Genomic DNA, 27950 nt, shown 5'->3' with positions numbered 1-27950 from the left:
GGGAAGAGGAGGAGGCCCGTCTCCCGTTTACTTTTTTTGGCACAGAATTGCATGAGGCACACATGTGGGTCAGGAAAACCGGCGCGTCATCAGAACGTTGCTTGTTGACTGTCGGCACATGTTGCAATGAAGAGGAATGTGTGTGTGAGACATTGTGTTCCTTTCCAAAGGGCCACTAGGTCGCACACACACACACAAAAAGTGGTATGTCCAAAGTATGGACCGTGGGTCCGCATAGGTCCCACTCAATTATTCAATCTGGCTCACTTAGCGTGGACATGACATCAAAATATTGTATTCATTTATCCATTTCCTTCTTAAAATGCAAATGTACATTTGCATTTTAAAAAGTACAACCAGAATATGAAACATCATTTGTCATGTTATTTAATGATTCGCCGTCTGACAGCGAGTGTTTTTAATACTCGAGTTGTATCAGACCTCTGCAGTTGCGCGACTTGCGAATGTACGCCACGCATCTAAGCGACATTCAGGCGCTCACACGCAATACAAACACAGAGCACATGGCTTATCGGTTTGTCAATCTATTTGTTTATTTACCAACGCATGCCAGACATGATCCTATTCACATTTAAGAATACAGAATTTGTATTTGCATCTACTTTGATTTTCATCGAATAATCTCTTTCTCTGTCTTCACTGGTCATCTCTGTACACTCTGAGTGGAAGAACTGCATGCATCTCAAGGACTTGGTTAAATAAATGAAGTGAGACCGAGTTGGGAAGTTATTGCGGGGAAAGGACGTCTCTTAACTCGAGCATCACGAGGAAGGAATTCAATGTGCTGATTATCGTCGTATGCTCGGGATTTTCACAGGCTGGTGTTTTAGGAAAATACTTTAGAAAATACTGTACACTGAGAATGTGTGTATGCTAAGAGCTCAACGCAGGCACACACACACACACCCGCCCATCGTTCGATTGACGCACGACAGGCATTTCACATTTATAGCATTATGTCGCTGTAAGGGTTCAAGTCTACGTAGCGTAACCTCCACCCGGACATCTGTTTTCAAAGTTGAGCGAGTCTATACGACGCCTGCCTCCAGTGAGGCCTCAACTGCATGTCAGCAGAACACCGCTCAGCTTCTTTGGCAATTTTTTTTAAAAATCGTTTTGAGGGGCTAAAGGCGGCCCTCTGTTCCAGGATATAATGACCTCCGACTCCCCCATTGTTGTTTTAAACATTACCTATGTGATTTTATCGAGTGGCGACATTCATTTTGATGTGATTGCCAAAGACCCTTATTTACTGCTCAAAGTGTGTTTTTCTCCTCTATTGGTGTCAATCTAGTCCCATCGTGCTTGAAAGTTATTACTCGCTTACATCACTGAATTGTTGTTGGTCCCTGAGCACTTTGCGTCACGCTTCTCCCTTTCAATCAAATACAGTGAAACCTTTAAAGAAACTCTTTTGCTGGTTCGGCTTGAATTGAAACGCTTGTAGCCGACATGTGGTCAAAGTTAAACGACGAGGTAGCTCGCCGCTAACAGCTAGCTACTAAGACAATCTGGGAACATATTATGCAATTTTAATCAATGACAGCATACCAAACCATTTTTAGTGTCATGAAATAGCGATAGTCATTATTTTAGGATGGTATTGATGGCAGTATAGGGTAGGATACAAACTTAAATAATGCATGAATAGCTAGCATAGCTAGTAGCCTTTATGAGTGAGCTGGGATTTCACCATTAGCACACTGGATCTATCCAATATGTAGCTTATTGTTGCCAAAGATTTACTTGCTCTGTCTTTTTTTTCTTGATAACTAAAGATCAAACATATGCTCAATGAAGATTGGAAAACAGACTGTTGAACGTTAAAGGTTCCACGGTAAATTCACATTTCTTCAATAGACAACACAGGCACTGTTATCTACTGAGGGCGTCGTCGACATGAGTTGTAGTTTTGCTACAGAGACAACAGACAGGTTATTGCGTGACACTATTCAACAGAGTCCGTATTTATCTCCTCATGCAAAAACATAAGGTGTTGTCTTGAATGCATTTTGGCAACAAATAGACGCAATGCTGCTGCCAAAACATTCCAACTAGCATCCGTTTTCTACATTTAACGAGCTAAAGCAGATGTCTGTGCTGAGGCCACATGCCAATGGATATTTTAATTTTTATGATGTGGGGGATATATATAAAGTAAAAAAAAGAACTATGCGGCTGAACTCCAACCTACTTCATCCATGCCCCAAAGGCACCCAAAAAATTTGGCATTGCCGTGTGATTTCATTTTTCATCATATGATAAAAACCATTTGAAATAGTTCTAATATACTTTTTTTTCATAAATACATCAGCATTTAGTGCATGTATCTGTCTTTTTATCCATTTCGATAATTATAAAAATATCAAGAAGTTATAAATATTATATTCGGAAATCAAACAGGCATTTAATTTTTAACGATTGAACTGAGACATTAAATAACGATAGAAAATATATGATAGAATTATGGATATCATAAGTGCGTGGGACTTACTGGCTGGAAAATTAAAGTGAATATATATATATACTTATGTCCTCATTTGAAGAATTAATATCATTAAAAAGAGCCCTTTGTATCTACAGATAGTCCTCTTAGATGGGGCCCACCTTACTGCAGTGGTTCAGAACCAACCAAAAACTGCGTCTTTGGGCTACTATCGCATTCAACCACAACTATGAGCTACGCAAATTTCCATTTTCAGCAGACCTTCAAAGATTCCTCCCCTCAATCAAGTCCTTCTGCTCCTCCATCTACGCAAGCTTAGTGATATGTAGCGGTGTTTGGAAGGCACTTTCACATGTGTGTGTGTGTGACTCACTTTTGCGCAAACCTTTTTGCAATCATTCACTCGCAGTTAGCCGTTATGTTTTAGCCACTAAATTCGACACACTGCTCCTTTAATTTCTCCTCTCACAGCAAAACATGATAGAAAAAGAAGCGGCAGATGTAACAAGCCCACATTTTCTTTTTTTTTACCTTCCTATTGTCTGACCCCACTTATGAACAGCACTGTGCAAAATTCTTAGGCCATCATTGTGTTTTAGAAGATTTTAGGAAAGCTATCATGACTAAAACTTTTGCACAGAACTGTTTGTAAATGTAAACAGGGGTGGTGGAAATAGTAAAGGCCAGTTCAAAACCACTGCAGACTATGAAATGAAAAAAATCTACAGGAAAGAGGATGTAAAGCACTGTCGCGTGGGTTCTAACGTCAAGTGAGAATTGCACATTTTTAAAATATGTCCGGCTGAATGAAAGCGAAAGAGACAGGGAGAAAAGATGAAACCAAGAACAACCATTCTTTGGGTAGATGCCATTTTGGTTGTAGGTGAAAAGAAGCTGAGTCAGCGTATGGAGTAGAGTCATGTCGCCCTTCCTTTTACACACCGCCTTTCAAAATCAGTCTATAGTAGCATGAGCATTTTTAAAAAATTTTTTGCTGTCTTATCACTCGGCGATTCGTTCTTGTGTTGACTGGCCGGATCACAGCGCGCGCAGATTGCTGACAGGCGTAACTTGACACATGACATGTCATAAAGCTTTTGCCTGCTTGAAATGACAGAAAGGAGCTAGTTTTCTGGAAAGCTGGGCGAGGAGCCACCGGCTGCGTTGCGGTTTGTGGAGCTGACGTGGGCTTGATTCCCACAAAATGTCCCATTTGTAATCTTCCAGTGGCCTAAACAGGATAAGCGCATGGATGGAGATCAAGTTAGCGGTTGCCATGACAACAATGTCGCGCGCTGCATGATTTGTTGAGGCAACGTGATGCTACGTTTTGTGTCAATGTCGTACTCGCTTATCTCACCTTTGTGGTTGTGATGTTTTGTTTCTGTGACGTGACTGAGACAAAAAGATGATGTCAAGGTAGCGGGTGGAAGACATACAGCACAAACACAGCTTCCACTGAGAGTTAAGTTAGCTACAAGATGGAAGTAAGTGAAAAGCTAAGCTCAATTTATAGCGACAGGTGTACAGAAGAACCCGCTCACACTCTCCAGGTGCAGATATGGTCCAGGTAGAAATCTAAGGGCAAGGTGATCCGCTTTTCATGCTTTCCCTTCTTCCTTTGAGTGTGTGCGATGTGTGTGTGCGCGCGCGAGGCGTTGTCTTGTCACGTGTAGTTCTGTCTATCGAAACTGCGGAATGCTGACGGAGCGGCCAGCTTCCTCATGGAGAGACTGTCTGTCTTGGCCGCGTCAGGCCGTGCCCCGGACTTGCTCCTGAGGAAGGGGTTTCTGGTTCCCGCCAGACCCCGCCCCCCGGGCCCAGGTCCCCTATCTGCCCCCAGACCCGGTCCCCTCTCCATCCTCTCACTCACCGACAGGCTCTTCCTGTGCGGAGGGGCCAGCGTGAGCGAAGGATGGGAGTCGTCTGAAGAGCAGCTGTTTGCTCGCTCCAGCCTGGAGAAGGGTGGGCAGAGAGGGGCCCCGCCGGGTCTGCCCAGGGTCACCGGACGAGGGGTGTCCGGGGCCGGGACGAGGTCTTCGGGGTCCTCCGGATCAGACTCCGTCTGACTGAGCTCGGCCTCTCTCTCTGGGTGAGAGGAACCCATGTCCGAGGGCTTATCAAAAGGGAAAGAGGTGGAGCCCCCGGGGGAATGCGAGCGGTCGATGGGGGTGTACGGCGAGGAGACGCAGCGGGTGTCGATGCAGTCGGTGATGCTGGTGTACTCTGCGGCTTTGACCTGGACGCCCGCACCCAGTCCGCCGTAGCAGCTCCTCGCCGTGAACATGAGGCTGTGGGACTTGACCAAAGTAGGCTCTTCCAGGAAGGACGTGCCCACCGCGGAGAGGAGCCGGCTGCTCTTGGAGCGCTCCAGGGGCCCGGCTGAGGGGGGCGGCGACGGGTCGGCGTCCCAAGCGGGGAGGCCGATGTCCGGTAACAGGTGGGCCGAGCACAGGGAGAGATCGGCCGCCGCGCTGTCGTCAAAAACGGCGCCTGCCGTCCCGCTGCTGGCCGCGCCGGCCTCCGAGTGCCTGTCGCCCAAGCCGCTGGTGGTGGCGCTGCTCAAGTCCCGGCCTCCCGGCAGCACCGCCTCCGCAATGTCGGACTGCAGCGACGCCTCTCTCTGGAGGGGCGGGACCACACGCAGAGATTCCAGAAAAACCTCGGCGGGTTCCGCCTCCTCGGATGTGGAGACGTAGATATCGATGCACGATGACGGACGGTGCTGCTGGGAGACTGACAGCGTCGCCAGGGGGAGGGGCTTAGACTCTTTGGTGGCGGCGGCCGACGACGACACGGACTGCGAGCTGTTGGCTCGATGGAGACTGAGCGAGCGCTCTTTGAAGAAGCTGTCGGCTCGTTCGGCGGCACTGGGGCGTTCCCCGCCGCGACCGCCTCCCACGTAAAACGAATGACTTCTCGTTCGTGGCCCTCCGCCGGTCGGAGAAGGAGGCGACATGGAGCCCTCGGCGGTGCACTCCAGCGCCTCCTGCAGGCGGTACGAGTTCCCCTCTGTACTGTTGAAGCTACTTTGGCGAAGAATGTAGGCGGCGTCCGCGCACTCCCCTTGGCGGAGGATGTACGCCGAGTCGGTGCAGTCAGACGAGGTCCTCGATCGAACTTTGTTGACTTCCCCGCGTTCCACGCCCGTCACGCGCTCCAAGGCCACGGCGATTCGCCCGATCAGTTCCTCCATTTGCGCTAGGCGGATGTCGACGGTCTGCAGCGAGGCCTTCATAAAGTGCTCTCTCTCGTTCACTTCCTCGAGACGCATGGCCATGTTCTCCACCCTGACGACAGAAATGATAAAAGAATATCGGCTTGATAACATCCTCGCTCTCGTGTTGATAACGCGAAAACTTGTTTTTATCTCGGACGCACCTTTCCGAAGTGCCTCTGATTCTTTCGTCGTTGGACGAGTGGAATCGGTCGTCCTTCTCTCTGAAGTATTCTTCGATACACTGCTCTTCAAAATCGTGGACTTTCTTCAGCTCGTCCTCTGTGATGAAAAGCTCTGCGGGCGACCACAGTTGGAAGGCTCAATTAAAACCCAGAAGTTTTTGGGGCGCTTTCAAACACGAGCGCTTCGGCGCCACTCACTCAGTCCGTAGTCCCTCTCGTCGTCGTCGTGCTTGCGCCAGCGACAACACAAGTGCTTGAGCACCATGGTGATGTGACTGAAGATGATGAGCGGCGGAGGAAGGACCGGACGCTCGTGGAAGGTCATGATGAGCTGGTAGCGCTGGAATTTCCAAACTTGGTTGGAGATGGACTTCACCTCGAAGAAGGTGTTGCTACGATAACACAGTCACAGGAGGATGATGAGACCTCGCCATTTCAAAAGTGACATTTGGAAGAGAAATGGCTTTCGTACTTGAACACAGCGATGAGGAGATTGACCAGCAGTATGTTGGCCACCAGCAGGTAGCAGGCCATGATGGCCGGGACTATCCAGGCGCCCGTCTTACATGGAGGCAGAGCGACTACCACTCCGTCCTCGCTGGTGATGTTCTGCCCACAGGGAGCTGCACACCACAAAAAAACAAAAGGGTAAATGCAAAGGAGGCCTAAAAACACAAAGTGCAAAGGACACACAAATAAGCCAATTAAGCAAGACATGATCAGAATGTTAATAGTGACAAAAGCAAGCAGAACATAAAAAAAAAGACAAAATGCATTTTGTTTTTGTCAAGCATATGTTTGTTTTTATGCTTCACATAATGAGGGAGCGGGGAAAAAAACAAAAACACGTCGACAATATATTTCAACACATGGTTCCGGTTTCAAATATATTGTCGCATGTCAAGTAGCTTAGCTTTAGCTTCGCTTGCTTTGGAATGTATGTGAGATACATTCTGTGTTTTTTCCATCCGTGATGGTTCAGTTGCTGCCGATTACCAGCGGAACATTCAGCATCGCTTCTTGGCTTGTTTGCCTTTTTCCGATTCATTCTGGTCATGCTCGTCAATTGTTCACACAATGCAGCCCAAAGACAGAGAAGTGAAGTAATTGTTTGCTTTTCAAATTTGTACCAACTCTGACAACTGAACCACGTGAAAAAACAGTTTACACATGATGACTGGTGGCTGATTATGATGCACTGAGTTGCTTATTATGCGTTTCTGTTTTTTTTTGTGGGGGGGGGGGGGCTGGTTTATGCTGAGTTAGCAGTAAAAGAAGGTGATCTGTGGCTCGTGTGACAGGCAATGGTATTTCTTAGAGTCAAGCTTTTTATAGTGACGGAAGTGAGAGCAAGAAACATCAAGGAACTATCGCAAGTTTGAACTTCAATAGTTGCCCTTGCTGTTAAAATGGAAGAAAACAAAAAAATGACAGACAAACGTCTTATTGAAAAATTGTTACTGCCGTTGAATAATGACTATAAGGTTGCCACTGAAGGTTAAGTTGCAGACAGCAGGTAGCCTTCGGTCAAACTACAAGTGGACCAAATATGAAAAATATATCCATTGTGTATTCAAACCTGGTATAATTCAGGGTCCCCACAAAAACATGGACATCATTTTGCAGTCTGATAACTTTACCAATTTTCACTCAAATTGCTTTTTAACAAGATGTGTACAAAGTTGAATATTTTTACAGTCCACTAGCTAACACTCTTATTCTTCTATCTTTATGAATAATAAAAAAATAAAATAAATCAGTGCCTTTGAAAATTTTTGAATAAAACCCAAGTATGTTACAAAATGCTGGTGTACCTACTTATTATTATGATGATGATTATAACTTACTTTTTGAAATATTTGGATTCAGTTTGTTGTACTCTAATATTTATATTACAAATGATGTCACATTCTTTTAGGACCACCTGGATTTGCTACAGTAGCTGACCCAAGGCACCAAAGAGGCAACTTCAACCGTGTGTGTGGTGTCGCATGCACACTTGCGGCCTCTAGTGGCAAAGGTGAGGTTGATGAAGCAAGGGGCAGTGAATTTACGGTCAATGTCATCATGAGTCAATCTATATTGAGGAGATTTACTGGAATTCTGAGAGCACTGGGCAATGTGGGATGCACCACTACTACGCCAGGTTCCGAGAGTTCGTAAGTAATTTTCGACCAGCCAGAGTTTTTCATTCAGCCTGTGCTGTAACTTCCTACTATGCATATCTGAAACACAGAATGAAAACATTATTTCAGATCTCTTCTCTTTGGGCCACTCCTCTCCCGTAATGCACAAGCAAACATATTCACAAAAAGAACAGCACACAAACAGACCAAACACAGTCTATACTACAATAAAGTACAAGTTCGTGTTTTTCTACAGCCAGGATGGGCAACTGGCGAGTTACGAAAAATGGAGGGAAATTTCAGAAAAAAAAGTCGGAAATCCCAAATATTGCCCAAAAAAATAAATAAATCTGCAAATGTTGAACTCTGAATATGCGGCCTGCAACTGGAGTTTTAAATTGCAATATCACCAATGACCACTAGATAGCAGACACATCTTAGTTGTGATTACTCGGGTCTTATACCGCACTATTGCAACATGAGTAGGCCTACTATTTTTTAGGTTGATTTGGAACGATATGCAGGACAAATATCAATGCTAATTAGCATTTTTGCATCAGTTGATTTTTGAGGAAATTTTATGCAAGAACCTGTTGCAATGGAGGAAATAAACATTTGTGGTTATTTTGTTCTTAACTTTCGTGGCCCCCTCCAACATTTAAGTTGCCCATCCCTGCTCTAAGGTGACATTAACAATTGATGCCCAAGACAAATTAGTACCAAAACGAAAGACTTGACAGGAAATACAGTTTATGGCACAGAAAACAGCATTGGATTATTTTCCCCCATAAACAGTCAAGCACTATTTTTTATAGGTCGAACCCTCCTCAAATTCAGCTCTTGGGGGGAAAAAAAAAAATTACTTCTGCTGTCAAGAGCTCTTGGTGGTGAACTTACGGTCAATCTGGTCAGCAAACACCTCGCCGTAGATCATCCAGTACGGCATGAAGAAAATGTTGCGTGCCAGCATCCAAGAGGGGTCTTCATTAGGGTTAAGGATGGCCTGCCGTGCCACTCCAAAACTCATGAGCACTACCAACATGATGATCACAAAGTACATCATGTCGATCATCTGACGGAAGGGGCGAAGAGGAGAGTTAGTATCAAAGGACCCAGGTGGCTCACAAAGAAGAGGGAAGAACAAAAAAAAACCAGCGCATCTGAAGAAACCATTTGACTAATTCATGATTGCCCACTTGATCTTTCTCATTGGACTCAGATTCGTGGTTGATCAATAAAACTCAAAATTAAGCCACAGAATTAATAACCATAACAAATCCAAAATGAAAACATCCCACGGGGAGAGTTAAGAACATTATTCTATCTAAATATCAACACATTATTTTTGTGTATGCCAAAACTTTCGTGCATTCCAGCTTGTTTTCCCTGTGAAGCGCTTTGATTTGAAGGCAACCAAAACATCACAGCCAATTACCTGAGCAAGTTAGGCCTTTCCCTCTCTAATTGCTGATTGTCATCAAAGAGAGAGCAACCCAAAAAAACAAACATCACATGATCTTTTTCCTAATTAAACACCAAACTTAGGCTATAATCACACGACCACCGTATTTTTCATCTCAGCCCATCTTGCCGAGAAAAATGCGTTTGCCCATCACATTCTGTCCTGAAATGGTTGGCGGGAACATTGTGTAATTGTGGCTTTCAGGGTTCTATTAGCATTCAGAAATGAAAGGAAATTGGCGAGCAAAAGGAGATCACGCTCCAGCTACATCTCACCATCTTGCCAATCATCATCACATAGGGACCCAGGTACTTGTTGACACCAAAGATGTCGAGCAGCCGGATGTACCAGTAGATGATGTTGACGCAATAGATGACCCGTCCATAGTTCATGAGCGGGGGCTCCTGGAGACGCAGAACCATGCCGACAGAAAATATCAGGATGGCCATGAGGTCTGTGATGTTCCAATACTCCTGAAGCCACACCTTGACCTTTTGTAACAACTTCCCTGGCTCTGACATAAGGATCTAGAAGAGGGTTAGAGAAGAATTAGAGCTGGGAAGGAAGACCAGAAGAGAAGGCTGAAATGGGTAAAGGAAAAAAAGGTAAATACGTTAATGTGAGGCGGAGACACGAAGAAAACATTTTGTGGTTTACATTACAATTTGGATTGCTGTGGAGGCTTTGTGTGGACAGTAACCACATTGCAGTCTGAAAATAAATTGGAGATTAACTGCCGGTAGAGGGCAGTGTAAGATCACCCATTCAAAAAGTACAGTGATGGAAAAATGGATGTGACAAATTGATGAATGCTTTTCATACATTTACAGCACAAGCAGGTCACAACCTAACACTCCGTAGTCTCATTAATCTACATATTGTTGGTTTTTCCTCTTTATTTTTTGTATTTTATTTGACCAACTCTCCTAAAGCGCATCATAAAAAATTTGGTTTATGATTATTTGAGCATACTGTAATTGTGCATGTGTCCCGTCAATGAGTACCTCTCTCATCTTCTCAATGCCGTTAGTGAAGATGTAAGCGATGACGATCCACTCTTGCGGCGAAGGCTCTAGATCCATCTTTACCAGGACAATGTAGTTGAATAACATTAGGTAGCCCACGTAGGCCATCTGTAAAACAAAAGAAATGCTGAGAAAGGATCAAGCAGTGGTCTGAACAAATAAAATGTTAGGGCATGTATGGAATTAACATCTTGCTCTATATTAGGGTTTATCTCTAATTACATTCGATAAAATGCTAGCATGCAAAAATATAGCAAGTTAGCAGCCTGGGTTAGAAAAGCGCCAAGACAGATTGCTGAGTGAAGAACGTGGCGAGGCCAATTTATAAGGAGAAATTCTGTCCTGTAATTAGTTGCTATTTCTAATGATAATTGATAGCAACATGCTAGCGATTGGTATGCTAACAATTCAAAAGAGTAGAAGGTGATGAGTGTGTGATGTGCCCGCAGCATCAACCGCTAACTGGTTGGCTGCCGTGACACTTATTTTAATGACTGCTCACCAACCGAGTGACACTATCCCCCAAAATAGAGATTTAATGTCGAGACATCTCACCACTCTACCTGCACGCTTGGCCTGAAAATGTCCATTACGCGTCTCCCGAGGCTGCGCCTATTAACATCAGTCATCGACTGACTGATTTGATTTCGACGGCACTTGTAATATGGACTGTAGCTCATCACCGTGCAGACCAGAGGAAATGGTATTCAAATCAGAACTTATGCGGAAGTAAAAAGGGAACCATGATTTCTTTTTGGTTTTTAGACAGTCAATGCCAAATTAAATGAGTAAAAAGATCTGTGTAAAGGGTGCTAAGGAGTGTACAACAATAACGATAAGCCAAAGAAGGTCACACAAGTGCATTAATAAAATATACAAAAGGAATCAGAGGAAGGTAAATCACCAGAGGCGGGAAATGAGATCAAAGAAAAATAAACAGTGACGTCTCTTCAAGGAAAGTTGATGCAAGCTAATTCGTGTGATACCGGCAAGACTAAAATCAGCACACAAGGCCGTTAAGTGCACACGTAATAACTCAAAACACTTTACATCATGTTGTTTTTGTTTTGATTGGTTTTGTACGTCAGGACATAAAATTACAGCCGGGTGCCATCTGCGAAGCAATGAAGGAGAATATCAAATTTATGAAAAGTGACAGTAGGGGATCCAGGACAGAGCCCTGGGGTACACCGGAAGTGACGAGGGAGGGACTTTACATGAATGAACTGAGCGCGGTCTGATGTGGATTAAGCCAATAGTGCAGAATCTATTGCGTGTAAAATGGCGTCAAAGGTCACGGTTGGGTCAAGGAGGATTTGGATTGACAGTGATGGTGAGTACATTTGTGCTGGAACACAAACTGACCGTATGGAACCAGAACTTGACGATGGGAGCGTTATAAAACTCGTAGATCTTGCGTCCCATGGGGATGAGGCGGTGACGTTTCTGAACCTCCTCCACGTCCTTCTTTCTGGACGTCTCCGTGGCTACCTTCCCCAGCATCGCCTGGTGGGGGAGGGGGAGGCACGGGAACCCCACGAGGAGCAACGTGGGCGGTGAGGAGGGAGGGATAAAGGGATGAAGAGAGTGGGAGGAAAATGCAATGCGGCCGAGGAGGAGGGAAGACAAGCATGTCGAAGGAAAGCGGGTGGATGGGGAGTGTTGAACACCAGAAAGAAGAGAATAAACACACAAAGAGAATAAAGGGTTACTTTGGAGGCAAGTACACAAACCTCATCATTTATCATTCTGTCAAATCCGATCAAAGCAAGCACAAGCAATGTCTTCATTCCAAAATGTGAAATGTGTGTTTGAGGTGAGTGTTGAGGTGAGTGAATGCTGGTGACACACAATGACGCACAGACGCACACTCATGGATTGTGTCTCAGACAACAAGACGGACCAGAAGGGACAAGGAGAAGACAGAAAGAGAGGACAGAAAAGGAAGACATTGAAATCTCTTTTTTTTTAATCTGGGACACAATTCCTATTTTCCATGAGAAGGGGGTTCACGCCTCAATCTTATCAGGCCTCTGAGAGAGTTTATATCTTTGGAATTGATATATCACTCAATGGGCACTTTATTAGGTACACCCACACCATCTTACGCAATCCAATGCAACAGCTGTATGAAACATTTTGATCAGCAATCTGCGCGTTGAGCGATGGAGTCATTTGAGAACATCGGCGGGTTGTCGAAGAATGCGCTTGGAAAAGCTTTATTTTTTTTTTATGTGAGTCAAAGAAACTTTCAAGTATTTATAAAAATAAAAATACATTCGAGAAAGCACTTCCTACAATTTGGTTTTAGTGTAAGTAATAATCAGGATTAAATTGAATATTTTTGGCGGATATTTGTTTGATACAGCCGTTCTATTTGGTTTCTATATTTGATCTGGATAAATTATTAGGTATCACAAGCCAGGACAAAATTGCAAATGTGTCCTCTAAGTGCAGGCCTCTTATAGGTCACGTCCACAACAAAAACACAGCTCATTTTCTTTGAAATGGACGTATTTTGCTCGATGGCTCTGTACACTGAATCGGGCATAAATCTATTTGTTCTATTTCGTTTCTTCTTGAGTCACACGTGCTTAGCGTCCGTGTCTCTTTGTGCCCCGGCTTGCTGGCTGAGCTGAATGCGGATGGGTGGGGGGGAAAGAGCGTGGTGGTGCTGAAAGGTGCTCAACTTCAATGCAATCAGTTAAATGGACAATATAAGATCCAGCTTGCGAATTACAAATCAATTGGCACTTTTGATTTTAGTGCGCAAGCCGGATCCTGATATATCTCCTCAACTGATTAGATTGAACTGGGAAAACGTCCAAGTGCTGCCCCGGCATCCAAGTCTTTTTATATACGTCGATGGAGCTGTGAGAAGGTGCTCGCTCAGACTCTGGATGATTTCAGATGTGCAGCGGCAGGCACGCACGGGAAACATGAATGCAAATCCCGGGCCGGCCCATGCTCGGCAGCCCGCATGCGGAGCGGCCCGCCGTGGTGAGCGTGACGGGCGGCTATCGGCTAGCGTTGTACTGTACCTCATCTTGGAAAGAGGGAGGGAGGGAGGGAAGGAGAGGGGGGGGTACAGGATGGGGGTTGAACGAGAACAAGAGGCGGGGAGGAGGATATCGACGGAAGGAGAAACATTCACGAGGAAAACCCACAAGAGACGCTACAACTCCAACGTCAACGAAGAACGGGAAGCTTGGCCGTGTTGTGTGCGTTTGGAGATTTGTGTGCAACAAATTGTCATTGCCGGCAGAATGAAACTGCGTTTGTTTTTTTTGGGACATGACTACGAGAATCGCGTGTAGGTTCTGAGATGCAGGGCTGAGGTGGGTTCTCTCACCACGGAGTTGTACTGCGCCTCACAGTAAGATCTTACTGTGAACTCCATGTCTTCCTCCTCCTTCTCTTTGACGGGCTTCTCGGGCTCCTCTTCCTCCTTTTCCTGTAAGTAGGCCTCCTGGTCTTGGGGCATGTACGACATCTCGTCTTTGTTCTTGAACTCCAGGCTCAGGATAGACGGCGGCAGGAGCAGACCCAAGATGACCTGTTGGGGAGGGGGGGGACAGATGTGATGGAAACGAGCGCTTTCACGAGCAGCCATGCGGTCGTTAGGATATGCGGCATTGATCATCATGTGACACATAAACTGGGTCGGGGCCGCCGTCGAGGCCGTCGCTGTGGAAGTCATCCAAGGAAGCTTTGCGGATGCAGTACAGTGCTCGGAAAAGACTTTAAAACGGCAAAGAAGATGGATCGAAGATGCCGGAAGCTGCTCTCGTAATCGGTCGTAGCGCTTTTTAATGCGCAGAACACTCAATAGTCATTTGTAAGCATGGCAACGAGGATCTTAATGGTAATACGTCGCCAGAAGCAAGCAACACACACTCGAGGTGACATTACCGACACGTCGTTAAGACCCGGCAACGCGGCCAAACGCAAAGTCGACTATTCCCCATCCGCTGCGATGGAAGAACCGCGACCCGGCGACATGCCTGACCATCAATCCGAAGGAGGGCAAGTCATTCATTTCGCTTCAGTACGACTTCCAGGCTCCGCGCTAGCGCACCGAGCGTCTGTCATTAGTCGAGAGAATCAAAAGACGTCAGACTTGAACGTGGCGTTGAAATCGATAGTGTCAACTCCGTGATGGTGTTCCTAGCCTGCGGTGACTCCAACCTGATGAGTTCTAGTATCGAGTACGGATGCTTACCGTCGTGGCCATAACGTTTTATTTGACAATATTTGGACAGCGTTATTTGCGAGATGTCACGACACCCCGAGGGCACGGCATCTTGTTTGTTCTACTTGTGGCGTGCTTACTTTCTCTTTCCACTCCCGCGAGCCTTGGCAGTACACTCAAAGGTCAAGGAATACTTGAAGCGTTCCCCGGTGCCTCCTGCTCCGGGAGGCTAAACCGAGACAGGGTGCGCCCCCCCCCTCCACCCTGCGCTGACTGCACCCCCGGCAACCCAGAAACCGACTGCTTGTCAAAATGAAAACTGTCACCGCAGGACATCTGGAAGTCAAAACATTTCCCGGCAAGTGTCTTTTCCACCCATCAAAACGAACCGAAAAAGAGCCCAGTTAGATTTTCACCTGAAAGGGGAGATTTATGCAAATATTGAGTCGGCAGTTAAAGTGAATACGTGTCCGCGGCCCCAAAGCGACAGCTCCAAAATATATGGGACAGGATTTGAAGGTTTGCTAGTAATTAAGGTCAACTCTTTCATTGCCCGTGGCTTCAGAAAAGAATCAGCAGGATGAAAAGTTTCACAGCTTGCGGCTGATTCGAGTCATTATGCTCTTAAGTGTTGGATTTTTAGCCTCAAGGGTCCATAAATGATTATTTCCCTTACCTTGAGTCCCGAGTTCTTCCGCATGCGCAGACGTCCCATCCACATGTCGGTCAGCAACATCTGACTGCAAGTATGGGCGATGAAATCGCGATGCTTGGCCGCTACCGCCAGCTGCAAGCAGGTGGCGTTGCTCCAGTTCTTCAGCTCATACGTCAGGAGCTTCATGGCCATCTGCTCGTCCTGTTTATAGGACTGGTCCAGAAGTTCCACAGCCAGCTGGCCAAACTCTCTAGGAAATAGTATGCGGAACATAAGCGCACGCATAAAGACATGAACAGAGGGAGTGTTGTGCCTTGTCACCACATGTAAGGATTACGTGAAACTGGTCCAGGCATCACTGACCATCTGCTCCACATTCGAAATTAGATTTGCATAAAAACGCCATCACACGAGAGAGGACTTTTAGAAATAAAAAAAGTCAGCGGCACATAGAAATGGCTGGAGTAGACACACACGACATCATGCTGAGAGACGTTTTCAAGAGTATGTTGCCTTATTTAGCAATATGAGATTGGCAAAATAGAAACATCTCAGTATGTTGCTTAAAACTTATATGAAACTTCTCTTTTTCAGTTCTTTAGCCATATATTCTTATAAATATGGGTCATTATTTGTTTGAATCTTTTTATTATTATTTTGAATTTAAGTACGGGTTTGTCACACCCACCTGGAGTTGTGGTTGAGCTCCTGAGAGATGTCGTCCACCATGTCGTTCTCGGAAGCCTCGTGCGCCATGGCCTTACACAGTTTGCACGCCACCAAGGCTTTGGCCATTGCCTCTTCGCCGTGTTGCCAAAAGAAGAGCGCCATCTTCTGCCGTTTCATCAGCACGGCCCACACCATCAGCTCGTGGAAGGGGAAAGGGAAGTGGTTGATTTCGGGGTCGTCCAAATCGATGTCCACCTCCTCCTCTCGTTTGCGCGTGGTTTTCTGGCGGCCCCTACGGATCGGCATGTCATCCTGGTGGGGATCCGTGACATGTGACAGGAGGGGAGGAAAAGATAGACAGCTATGTAGACTATGGATGATGCTCATTACCATCAATCAAAAGAGCAAATTTGGGGGCCCTGTCCACTTTCAATTCCGCGTACAGTACACTAGATATGAATGAAAATGACATGTTTATGTTTGTCCGTGTGGGATTTTTTTCATGTTGCTTATCTCCACATGAGTTTTTTTCTTTAAAAAAGTGGGGAAAAAAAATCAAAATCTCATTTGCCCTCCTTGTGTCTGAAAAAGTCTCTTGGGTAGTGTATTCCTGTCTCTGGACTGACACTGCTAGCTAGAGCCGAACACGGCATCACGGAGGGATTGATTTCAAAAATGGTCATTTTACTAAGATTAATTTTCAACTGTAAATATCTAGTGGCTAGCTGTAGCACTCTAGATATTGTACATGCTTTGAAACAAAACCGGGCCAATGAATAGCCTGTAATGCAGTCAGCTAACATAACAAGCTAACGTGTTTTGGTTTAGCGACATTGACAGGCACACGTGAAGAGAATAAACAAAACATCATGCATGTTGTTGTTGTTGTTTTAAATACATGATTCACAGAAAACTGCAGCTACTACATAGTGCGGAATCACACATGACGTCGGTCATTGCTCATTCAGTTCGGGGAAACTGTGAGCTCAGACAAATGCGTTCTCACAAGAATTTAGTAGAAAGTTTCACAAAAGTGACAACTGATCTACTCTAACCATTTTGGGACACTATTAGTTAAAGGGGCAAACTGTCATCGTAGGAAATCTTTTATTGACCATAGCGGATACATTGTTTTTTTTATACCTACGTCTACGGCTCCTAGCTAGCTTGATTAAACATTGGAATCCCTCTGAAGGAGCTGGGCGGAAGAGATTCTCTGCTTAAACTTTTTCACACTTTTTTAAAATACTCATTTAGAAATGACCTGGCCAACGTCTGGTTCTTCGGTACAAAAACTTCACCCACCCCTTAAGCTAAACTGCCTCAGCTAGCAGGCGCAAATTAGGACTCATTAAGATTTTAACATGGAAAATGTCAAATTATCGAGAAAAATCATCAATATATATCATAAATAATAAATATAAATGACCGTCAAAACATTAAAGGAAACATATGGTAAGATATTTTTCAGTATGCTAATGGCTAGCGCAGCAAAGTAAATCAAAGGTTTTGTGCAACTTCAGAGGTGAATTTTATACTGTATTTTGGCAGAGTTTTAAAACAAGTTGGTTTTTTTAATAAATTAAGTACCGTAGGAGGGTATTGCCCTCCGTCACTGATTTTCCGTCAGTATTTGCCCACCTCTGCTAAGTACAGTGTATTACTTTTCGTATGAAATCCTACTAAAAACTCTTGTGAGAAGAGGCTCCAAAGACATGACTGACACATTTAAACAGTCGGGAGCCACAAAACAGTGATGATTATTTTTGAAAAAAGAAGACACTGACTGACCGAGGGACAAAACACAGACCAGCACGTATTTGGAAGAACACTTTAGAGGAGGGGAAGGAGGAAGTGAAGGACGGGCGGTGAAGACATGACCATGATGGCAACACTCACCTCCATCCCCAGCAGTTTCAAGGCTTTGGGCTAAAAAAGCAACAAGAACATGAACAGACTGAACAACATCTTTTGGGATGTATTTTCATGGAGCAATGTGTTGCTGGTGAAAAGACAGGCTGCTACGTATGTGCACAGCTACAACCTCTCTTGAAGCAGAGCGGTGGGTTTAGTACAGCGTACTGTGTATCTGTACTAAAAACAAGGCCATGTTTGCATTATGCATTCATGAGCTATCATCCCAGTTGGTAAAAATAGGCATGGTTTCCTTGGGGGGCGGGCGGGGGGGTTGATATCTGCATCTATTTAAGGGCTTTGTTCCTTTAAAAAAAAAAAAAAATGTGTTCATGTGCGTGCGTATGAGCGTGTGATTGTGATCACAGCTTTTGCTCGCGTTGAAAAAGGCAAAATAAGAAACGGAGTCCCTCGGCATCAAAATAGCTTTGCATTACTCCATCTTCCTCCGTCAAGCTGCTTTTGTTGCTTCCATTGGAGACATGCAAATAGATAAACAAGCATATGACAGATACGGCCGGACCATGAAGCAAAATGAAGACATTGTGAGATTTCTTTTTTTCATGTATAATGCAAGAACCCAGTTGAGGGGATTGAAGAGGAATGGACTGCATAATGAAGGTGTGCATGGGGTGGCCCACAAAAAAAAAAAAGCCAACTATAAGGTGCACAGGAGCGGGTAATGAGTCTTTTGCTAAGTGGTTTCTAATGGCCAAGTGAGATGAGTGGTACTGGCTGCATCGACAACACTTACAATCAATATCAATGTGAGTTCAATGACACACACACACACAGCATCAATATAAAACGGTAGTCTGTAATAGTTTGACCTTAATTAACCTTACATCAGAATTCCAGCTTCAAAATAACGTGGATAGGTTAATCATTCTGTCGTTACCCTTGGCGACAACAGATTAGAGCTTTCTTGCGGCTGGCTATCAGTGCACAAGACTGGACAGCTTTCAGGTTGTTAGCATTCGCGTCAATGATAACATTGAGTATCCAAAGTTACACGTTACAATGATCAGATAAAACATGTTACATCTATCTCCATTTAAAAGAATGGAAATTCCAATTTGTGCGCCGAAAGCAGCAAAAACGCTAATAAAAGTATAATTATGGGCAAAGGTTGCCGTGATCTTGCTGCCCAGTCAGGCATGTCGCAAGAAACACTGAACTTTACATGCTAAATTTGCCCTGGAGTACATATTGTAGTCCCTGCTTTGCATATTATATCATGATTTATTACAAAAGTGACAACTGATTTATTATTTATTATTTACAATGCATCCACATTATTCATCTTATCAGGGTTAATTTGCTCATAGGATATATTTGTAATGATTAATAATAATGATTTAAGTAGTGACAAAATAATATAAATACAAAAATAATACTAAAAATATATATATATATAAAATAAATATAAATATATAAAAATAGATCTAAATATATAAAAAAATTCTGCCTATATATGAAATAAAAAGAATGACCATTGAAGAAACATGAGATGAATTTGCTTACCCTTTTGGGTCCAAAAAGGTTGTGGTACAGAGTCCTGAATCTCTTCCTGGTGTAGTTGCAACGATAGGCTCCGCCCATTAGGTACTCAATCACCAATCCGATATCGATGAGGCTGATCCGGTAGTCTGGAGGCAGGTTTCCCTGCAAAAGTGAGCAGCGTTAATGGGCAACAACCTCTTGGCCAGGCAAGTAATGTGCACACTCACTGCAACAACAACACAAAAAAAATCCACATCAAACTGAGTTTGGCTATGAAAGAACGCGTGATTATTGGATTCACCTTGAAGTAGATCCAACTGAACCCTGGATATTCTCGCTTGGAAAGAACACACAGCGTCAGTGAGTAGAACGCACGATAAGCACGAGCAAGGGAAATGAGAAACACAAAACACGACGCATGAGATCTCTCTTCCAGCGCTTGGCACAAAATTGTTTTTTCAACAAGTCCGTGCTTTACATTGGAAGGAGAGCCAATATTTGGGCTGGTCTCGCGAGGCTGCAGACATTGATCAAATGTCCACATGTCTGGCCTTAAATGAAAGGCTGTTCATTTTAAAGATCAGGATTGATTTTTTTAGCTTCATTTTAAAAGCTGAATCATTTTCTTTTAGGGACTAAAGCAGGAGAAAAAAATGTTAGTCTGGAAGAGACTGGTGATATAAGGAGGGACAGACGGAGGAATCAAAGATAAGATGTTTGCCTTTGACATAAACCCTTGACGCTGCTTAATTCATTATCACGGAACACTTAACCTCAAGGGATGTCCGCTTAGTTAGGCGAGGTATACACATAGCGACAATCAAGCACAATTTGAGGATTGTCTAACGCAGGGGTGTCAAACTCATTTTTGTCGCGGGCCGCATCGTAGTCAGCCATTATGACTGTCAACCCAAATAAATGTGTGAACGCCTCAGCGAAAGCTACAAACTGACAAATAATTCATTTTCAAATCAGACTCGTGAAAACATATTTTAAAAAAAGAAGATTTTTAAAAGTGAAGACAATTTGCAATCTTAGTAATGACTTGAATTTGATGCAAATAGGCCTTCGCGGGCCACATGAAATGATGTGACGGGCCATATCTGGCCCCCGGGCCTTGAGTTTGACACCCGTGGTCCGCTTCTGATCCGGGCCAGACAAAGGCTTGATGATCGACTGGTTTTGTTTTTCTGTAGTCGACTAAAACGTGATCCGTTGGAATATTTTCTCAGAAATTTCATCGGTCCCCAACCTGTTTCACGTAACGAAGAAAGTCTTAGAAATAATTTTAATTGCAGGCATTATTTGAAGTGTTTCAAAAGAGTGTCATGAAGAGACACATGCCGTGATATTTATATTATATTATCAATTATAATTTAATAAAGATGCCATGTTTGTCATACTCTAACTCGCAAACGCAACAAGTCAAAGCGGCAGGTTACTTTCTGTGCCGAGATGTGGAAGGATGGTGACAACCAGCATGAGCCACCTTTTGTTCATTTACTGGTCAGGAAAGTCCATTTCTGCTTGAGCAGCTGCAGCCTACAAAGCCAATCTGTCTGTTTCTCACTGTGTAATGATTGGAGCACACCCGAGAGCAACCTTCAGCAACAGTTACCAGAAGAACACCTGCTTCGGTATCAAAATATCTACAAAAAGTCTGCCGAGGTGAACAAGAACAGCGGCCGCGAACGCTCAATCCGGGGAAGGCGCTAAAATCCGACAACGGAGATGCGGTGTAGTTCCACATTACTCTTAAATTACCCTTCCGAAAAAAAAAAACGATTGACCGATGGTTTGATACTCTTCATCACTTCTGTTATCAACCCAGGCTAAACTTAACGAAGAACAAGACTAGTCCAGACTCATTTCAACATACTTCATTGACACCAATTACACCAATTCTTTGTTAGCATGGCCTTTGGCGCCCCCCTTGTGGTATATGAAGGCAGAACAGAAAACACTCAAAAATACTCAGCCATTCTACAAATTAAAGTGTCTCTTGTGGATATTAAATAGCTCAGGGATATCTCGCCATGGTCTTCATTTGTATGTGTGTGTAGGTGGGCTTGTTCAAAAAGGTTCTTCGCATCAGAGTCGCGTGTGAAGATAAAGAGGGAGAGTGCGATTGCAGCATCCATTCTTTTCCGGAACTCCCGACGCAGGATGCAAGGCTACTGCAATCAGTACCGCTTGAATTAATGTACCGCAGCTAATGCTAACGCTGCTGATTCTGTTAATTCCCAACCGAGGGCTCACTCGAAATTGCCACGGACCGAGCGTTTGGCTACGTTCCAATCAAGTTGTGTGCGCAACAACAACAACAAAAAAACATGATGCAAATGGCGCCGGTTTAACTTGCAACAAGTGAATGAAAACATTTCATCATCTGCACGATGAAATTAACATGATTGCGATGCATAGGGAAGAAATGAGAAATGTGGCAAACTGTGCATTTTCACTTGTCAACACAAACAAACACATGAGGTTACTCCTTCTCAGCCTCACAGCAGTTCCACAGCTGTTTTCTCAAATTCCAAAACGTCTGCGAATAAAAGACTGTTTAATGCGCGCTGGCGTTTGTTTGCAATGGTGCTGTGTGTGCCTTCGAGAAAGAACAGAGTCAATAGTGAAGGAGTAAATGAAAGTCGACAGAGGGATGAGAGCCATGCACAGCTCTACGCAGCTCCGGCTGAAAGAAAACAGCCGGCCGGCCGGCCAGCCGGCCTCTATTTGCGGGTTAGGAGCAACTAGGACTAGCCAAACCAAGAAATACAAAGGCAAATCAAAAGAAGCTTCATGTGGTCTTGACTACACAAGACATTCCAGCCAACATTCCCAGAGGCTGTGTGAGAAAAAGTGATTCTCGTACCTTTTTGACATCCCTGACGAGGTGGTAAAGCGTGTTGGACGGGCCGTGCCTCTGCAATCAAAAAGGAAGGGAAAAGGTAACAAACTGACTGTAACGTCACGTGGACGACGTGAAGGATCAGCTTACCGTGTTGTAGAGCTCCTCTAGCCTGGATAACGTGAGGAAACGATGCATACTGACTCCGTTTTCAATCAGCAGCTTGACAAAGTCCACCCGGTCCAGAACTAAGGCATCCAACATGGCTTGCTCCAAGGAACCAACCTGAAAAGACGTGAGTTTAATGCAGGGGTGTAAAATGTATTTTTTGTCGTTTAGTTTCCCTCCGAGGGCCAATATAACTGAATAACTAGTTTTAAAATCAGATTTCGAATAATTTAAAAAGATGAATGGTAACAAAACTTGCTAGCGATATCTCTATTTTTAAAAAGTGACGACAATTATTAATTTTAGTGAAGACATAAAGTCAAATTTGTCTTTGCGGGCCACATAAAATGACGTGGCGGGCCGTATCTGACCCCCGGGCCTCCATTTTGACACCTATGGTTTAATGTGACCGAAGGTTTCAGACAAACTATCACATGCTAAATAATTTGGGGTACAGTTTAGGCAGCGAGCTTCCTGTGAATATCTTACAGGCCACTGTTGTCCATAGATGAAGATCTGACTTCGGGCAATGTCGACTCTGTTCCACGCCAAAGCCAAACTCAACTGGTCAGGAGCTGAAGCGTTGGCGCCTGGAGGAGGAGGATGAATCACATGCATGTTTGCTTCTTGGATTAAAACAATGATAATATTGTCCTTTCTAGAACCAATTCTAAAACTCTGTAATGGTAATCTGGATTTTGTTCTCAGATTTTTTTTTTCTTCTGTCTTGCATAATGACACTAAAGAAACTTGAAGCTCGCATCTTGAAACAAATAAGGAGAGCCGAGGCATCAGCGGTTGTATAACAATTCCCTGCCAGCCCACCTTCCAGAGATTGTCTCATTCAACCCCCAATAGAAAACAAAGGCTCTAATGAGTTGTTTTGCCACCAAGGCGACTGAACGACCAATTGGTATGCAGGATATTCGGTCACCAGCCACTGTGGGCAACAACAACACTATTAAGATGACTCCGAGGAGACATCCCCTCTTCGGCATTTAAAAACGGAGACGCCGCTCTTGTTACGATGACCTAGATGAATGAGAATCTTCCGAAATATATTTTCATCGTTTGATTCGCTATGTAAACAGCAGATTGAATCAAAATGGATTAAAAAAAATAGTTCATACAAATAAAAAATAGTTAAATAAATCATAATAAATAGTTACAAATAAAAATAATACCAAAAATAATTTAGTGGACATTTTATTTAGGATTGAAGACATATATAACAAATAATAATTCAATAATAATAAGAATAATAATAATATAAAAAATAATAATAAATTGACGTCAACTGCTCAGACAATAATTTGAGTCTTTTAAGCTGCCTCATTTAAAAAAAATCAGTCTTGTGTGAATTAAACCCTAATAATCTTTTAGTATGTAGACAAGAATATTCAATGAGCCCGATAGAATAATCAGTCTACAAAGTGGCGCTACTCGAAGGCCCGCACACGCATTACTTGAGCCTCACGCTGCGATTTCGACTAATAAGAGGACAAGCTCGCTAATAAGCACTTTACTGGAGATTTGTGTGCATTAAAGTGCAGCGTGGTCTTGTTTTATTCAAAGCGTGTGATCTTGTAGTGCTTTTCCGTGGAGGCCAAATAATCTTTATGGAGCGAACGGATTGAGTCCCTCAGACATCGGACGTCAATTATTCCCTCAAGTCTGCTTTGTTCTTAAATCTCACAACCTCTTGTTTGCTACAATCTTGTTGTGGGATCTAATCCAGTGTTTTCAAATGCAGGATGTGACAGAGGCAGAATTTCACTTTGCACTAAAAGCCTTCACACGACTTTTATTCACCGTGCGGGAGAGAGAAAATGACTCTCGTGCGGCTTTTTTTTTCTCTCGAGTGCTTCCTCTGCACGATTTTAATGAAATCCCTTCTTCCCACTTTCAAAAAAAAACTGCGTATAAAGAGATGGAAAACAAACCTATTAGAAATCAGGACAAAAGATAACAGAATGTTTGTTCACAGGCAAGGCAATAAAGGCACCAATCACCGTGTGAGTCAAAGATATGATGCATCTGCAAGAATGATGACAAACATTCCAATCTGCTACAAACTATTCACAAGTGCAAATAAGAGAATGCTCCAAAACGGCTACTGACATGGTTAGAGTCCGATTGTACCATCAGAGCAACCGTGATCAATCAGAGATGCTGAGCCACCAATCGAAAGTATGGATCCTATGCGTGTGTGTGTGCGCGTGTGGGAAGACTGGCCTTGGGAAACAATTGGGAATGGTTCAGTTGTGTCGGACTCCCAATGTCCCCACCGATCCCTGTTTATTTGCTAAGCGAACGTCAAATCAATACGCGGCTACTGAATCAAGGTTGAACAAATAGCTGGATGCTTTTGCCTGAGGTTAAATGAGCCTGCAAGGCCAATATATCACCATCTTTGAATATGAACAGTATTAGTGCTGACCTTTTAGAAGTGCGGTGAGGATGGCAAGGTCAATATCTTGATGACCTTCGGACCCCATTCGAAAGACTGTAATCTGGGAGGGACAGAAATGATATGAAATTAAATATAAGAATATAATAATAGAAGAAAGAATATAAATAATATATATATAATATATAATATAAGCATATGTGTATATATATAATAAATAATAAATAAAAATATTAACACATTTTTTGGACACCACAGTAAAAAAGAAAATGATACCCTTCCTCTGTCTTGAGGCACGCTCTTATGCTTTTGAGGTGATATTTGACAAACAAGTGTTGGCACATGATGGTATTATTATTATTATTATTATTATTATTATTATTATTATTATTATTATTATGTGGGTATCAGACAAGGCTACGCCTCCCCTGCCATCATGAAAAGGTGAAAAACAAATTCAATTGTTTTTATTATAGTCATTTTCCTTTTAATTTCAGTAGTTTTGTATCGTTTTGAACCAAAATCGCTAGATTTTCATAGTCATTTTAAAACCGAAGACAATTCGCTCGGAGGAGGCAACTTCCTGCCTAGCCTCCTCTGAGGATAGCGTAATCACACGGCTGCCTATGTTGACAGGCTATACAAAACTGATCTCGGTTTTTATGTCGCTGTTTAAGTGTTCAAACAGTGTGGCTATATTAACAAATTTCCGTAGTTAAGCTAGTGTATTGAATATCTAGTTTTTTTTGTCATTTGTCTTTAACGTCGTGTTTCTTAAGATGAACAAAACGGCTTTGAAAAGAGACTTTACGGAGTACGAAAAAAGTTCTCCAGCCTTCTGGCAGGGGGTGCTAGTGATCCCGGGATGCTTCATACGCCAGAAGAAGAGATCCCCAGTTCACATTTACACTGAACACCTGAGGAGCAGTCGGCCATTTGTTTCGTTCTACATTGGTTTTGTTTTTCCCGTTTTTACATTTCGTTTTACAATGGATTACATATCCAAACGATTTTCAACGATGAATTTTCGGTCGAAGCAGGAGGTCATCAGTAAAGAAAGAGCAACTCCGGAGTTAAAAGGTTTGATTCGGACAACGGGACTTCAGAACGGAGTGGTAGGCACGAGTTTTTGATTTCATGTGCTTTATTGAGTGTTTTTCTATGTGAAAACTGCTGATATGAGATTTTAATTAAAATAGTTTAAATTAAATACTGAATAAGCCACACTAGAGCGGCGTTCCCCAACATTTTTTGTGAAACTGTTAGTTGCCAGGCAAATTTTACCGGGGGGTGACGTCAGTGGCTCCCCAGTAGTGAACTTGTAGTCTTATATTGTGAATGTGCAATTATTACTACAATAGTATTCTAAATAAGGGATGACCGATTTGAAATTAATTTTGGTTAACCCAAATCCTAAAAAAAGTAAAATAAAAAGAGCAGAATTAAATCCCGCCAAAAAACCTACCAACGTAAATTCAATCGGACGCAATGCTAGAGATAGCCACCAGGGGGTGCCCAAGGGTGACCGGACGGCGTGGTGGCCATTTTGGAAAACCATGGTACCGTGAGTGTAAGAGACACCCAAAATAAGGATCTTCAGGTAAAATAGGATACCAATAAAATATGCTGTGGAGATTGCAGTGATCCCAAGAGATCACGGTGTATGGGACACCCTGCCAATGGGATCCCCAGATGTCAAAACTAAAGTACAGTAATAAAATGAAATGTGACAGATGTTTGAATTAAAATAGAAGTACAACACCAATTAACAGTAAGAAAAAATAAAATTGACAGCTGAACATTTAAATCAATGAGATCAAAAGTGTAGGGGATAAAAAAAGCAAAATTGTAAGATAGTTGATGGTGAGAAATGGATAAGCAACCTTTGTACTCAACTGGGACAAAGGACCCAGCCATATTTGAAGACACGATACTCAGGGTTGAGAATATTAAAATAGGTTTTGACTAATAATCGGAAATCCAATAAAGCCACGGTCAGGGCCGCTCAAAAGTATATCAAAATTACCTGGAGTAACTGCCGGAAAATGAGAGGTAGTACCAGGAACCTGAATGAATAGAAACCGTGAGTGTATGAACAATGGGTTATCCTTCCCTGGGGCCTTGCGGTGTATGAAGCACAGGGAAGTGGAAGGAATTAAATCCAGCATCTCCTTAGGTCGTGCGTTGTAATGGGACAAAGGAGATTGCTCAAGAAGATAGGAGAATACTTTTGTAGGCTGGTTCTCACTCTGATCAGGGTGAATTGATCCTGAGCTCTTCTGCCTTGAGTGGTTTGACCTGGATACCTAGCGGTGTTAACGAAGGGTCAAGGTGACTCAAGTGCTCAGGGGCTCCAGTGCTCTTGGACCCTGATCGGAGGAGAAAGGCAGCGGTCCACCGTGGCTGGTTCTCACTCTGATCGGTATGGATTGATTCTCAGCTCTTTTGCCCTGAGTGGCTTGACCTGGATACCTAGCGGTGTTAACGAAAGGTCAAGCCTCGCTCATGCTAAAGCACGCAGGGTATGGCGGTCCAGAGCGGAAGGACCTTAATCGAGGCTCAGTCTTCTATGAGGGTTAGCCTCGCTCATGCTACAGCACACCTGGCACCACACACGTTAAGATTGGACTCTAAATGGGGAATTGGAACGCTCTCGAAATTCTTACCCCGAATATTCACATCCCCTAGTCCAGCTTAGGTGACTAGGCCGAGGATGCACCGGGACCTAGGCGATGTAGAGTAGCTTTTCTTTTTCAGCCATTCCCTCAACAATTACTGCAATACAGGTGAGTTCCCTCTAGGTACTTTGTTGGGAGTTTTGCCTTCCCTGGAGCCTAGCGATATATGAGGCACAGCAAAGTGGAAAGAATGAATCCAGGATCTCCTTAGGTCGTGCATTGTCATGGGACAAAGAAGATTGCTCAAGAAGAAAGAAGCTTTTTTTTTTTTATAGGTACAACTGAGAGGAGACCACTGGGGAGGCACTGCTTAGTCAGGGCTGGCTCCAGTGCTCTTGAACCCTGATCGGAAGAGAAAGGCAGCGGTTCACCGCGGCTGGTTCTCACTCTGATCGGGGTGGATTGATCCCCAGCTCTTCTGCCCTGAGTGG

The 27950-nt window shown here is 43.7% G+C and overlaps 1 protein-coding gene across 1 annotated transcript in view; it reads right to left on the bottom strand.

The window, feature by feature from the left end:
* Positions 1-544: 544 nt before the first annotated feature.
* Positions 545-27950, bottom strand: part of trpm3 (transient receptor potential cation channel, subfamily M, member 3) — a 76806-nt gene continuing 49400 nt past the window's right edge. Inside the window, exons 8-26 of the mRNA XM_085908975.1 lie at positions 24872-24944; positions 22921-23021; positions 22414-22548; positions 22288-22338; positions 19717-19752; positions 19437-19577; positions 17898-17927; positions 16018-16310; positions 15351-15579; positions 13835-14038; positions 11848-11988; positions 10462-10590; positions 9733-9984; positions 8893-9067; positions 7966-8094; positions 6342-6492; positions 6068-6261; positions 5849-5981; positions 545-5757 (exon numbers count right to left, since the gene is read on the bottom strand). Of these exons, the coding sequence (XP_085765101.1) occupies positions 4134-5757; positions 5849-5981; positions 6068-6261; positions 6342-6492; positions 7966-8094; positions 8893-9067; positions 9733-9984; positions 10462-10590; positions 11848-11988; positions 13835-14038; positions 15351-15579; positions 16018-16310; positions 17898-17927; positions 19437-19577; positions 19717-19752; positions 22288-22338; positions 22414-22548; positions 22921-23021; positions 24872-24944 (4221 nt within the window). The 3' untranslated portion in view covers positions 545-4133. The remainder of the gene's footprint in view (positions 5758-5848; positions 5982-6067; positions 6262-6341; positions 6493-7965; positions 8095-8892; positions 9068-9732; positions 9985-10461; positions 10591-11847; positions 11989-13834; positions 14039-15350; positions 15580-16017; positions 16311-17897; positions 17928-19436; positions 19578-19716; positions 19753-22287; positions 22339-22413; positions 22549-22920; positions 23022-24871; positions 24945-27950) is intronic.

This window comes from Syngnathus leptorhynchus, chromosome 4 (assembly GCF_054491065.1).
Source record: "Syngnathus leptorhynchus isolate UIUO chromosome 4, UIUO_Slep, whole genome shotgun sequence".
Classification (NCBI taxonomy): Eukaryota; Metazoa; Chordata; class Actinopteri; order Syngnathiformes; family Syngnathidae; genus Syngnathus; species Syngnathus leptorhynchus.
The sequence above is the reverse complement of the archived record's forward strand: the minus strand, read 5'-3'. Positions and strand labels throughout refer to the sequence as shown.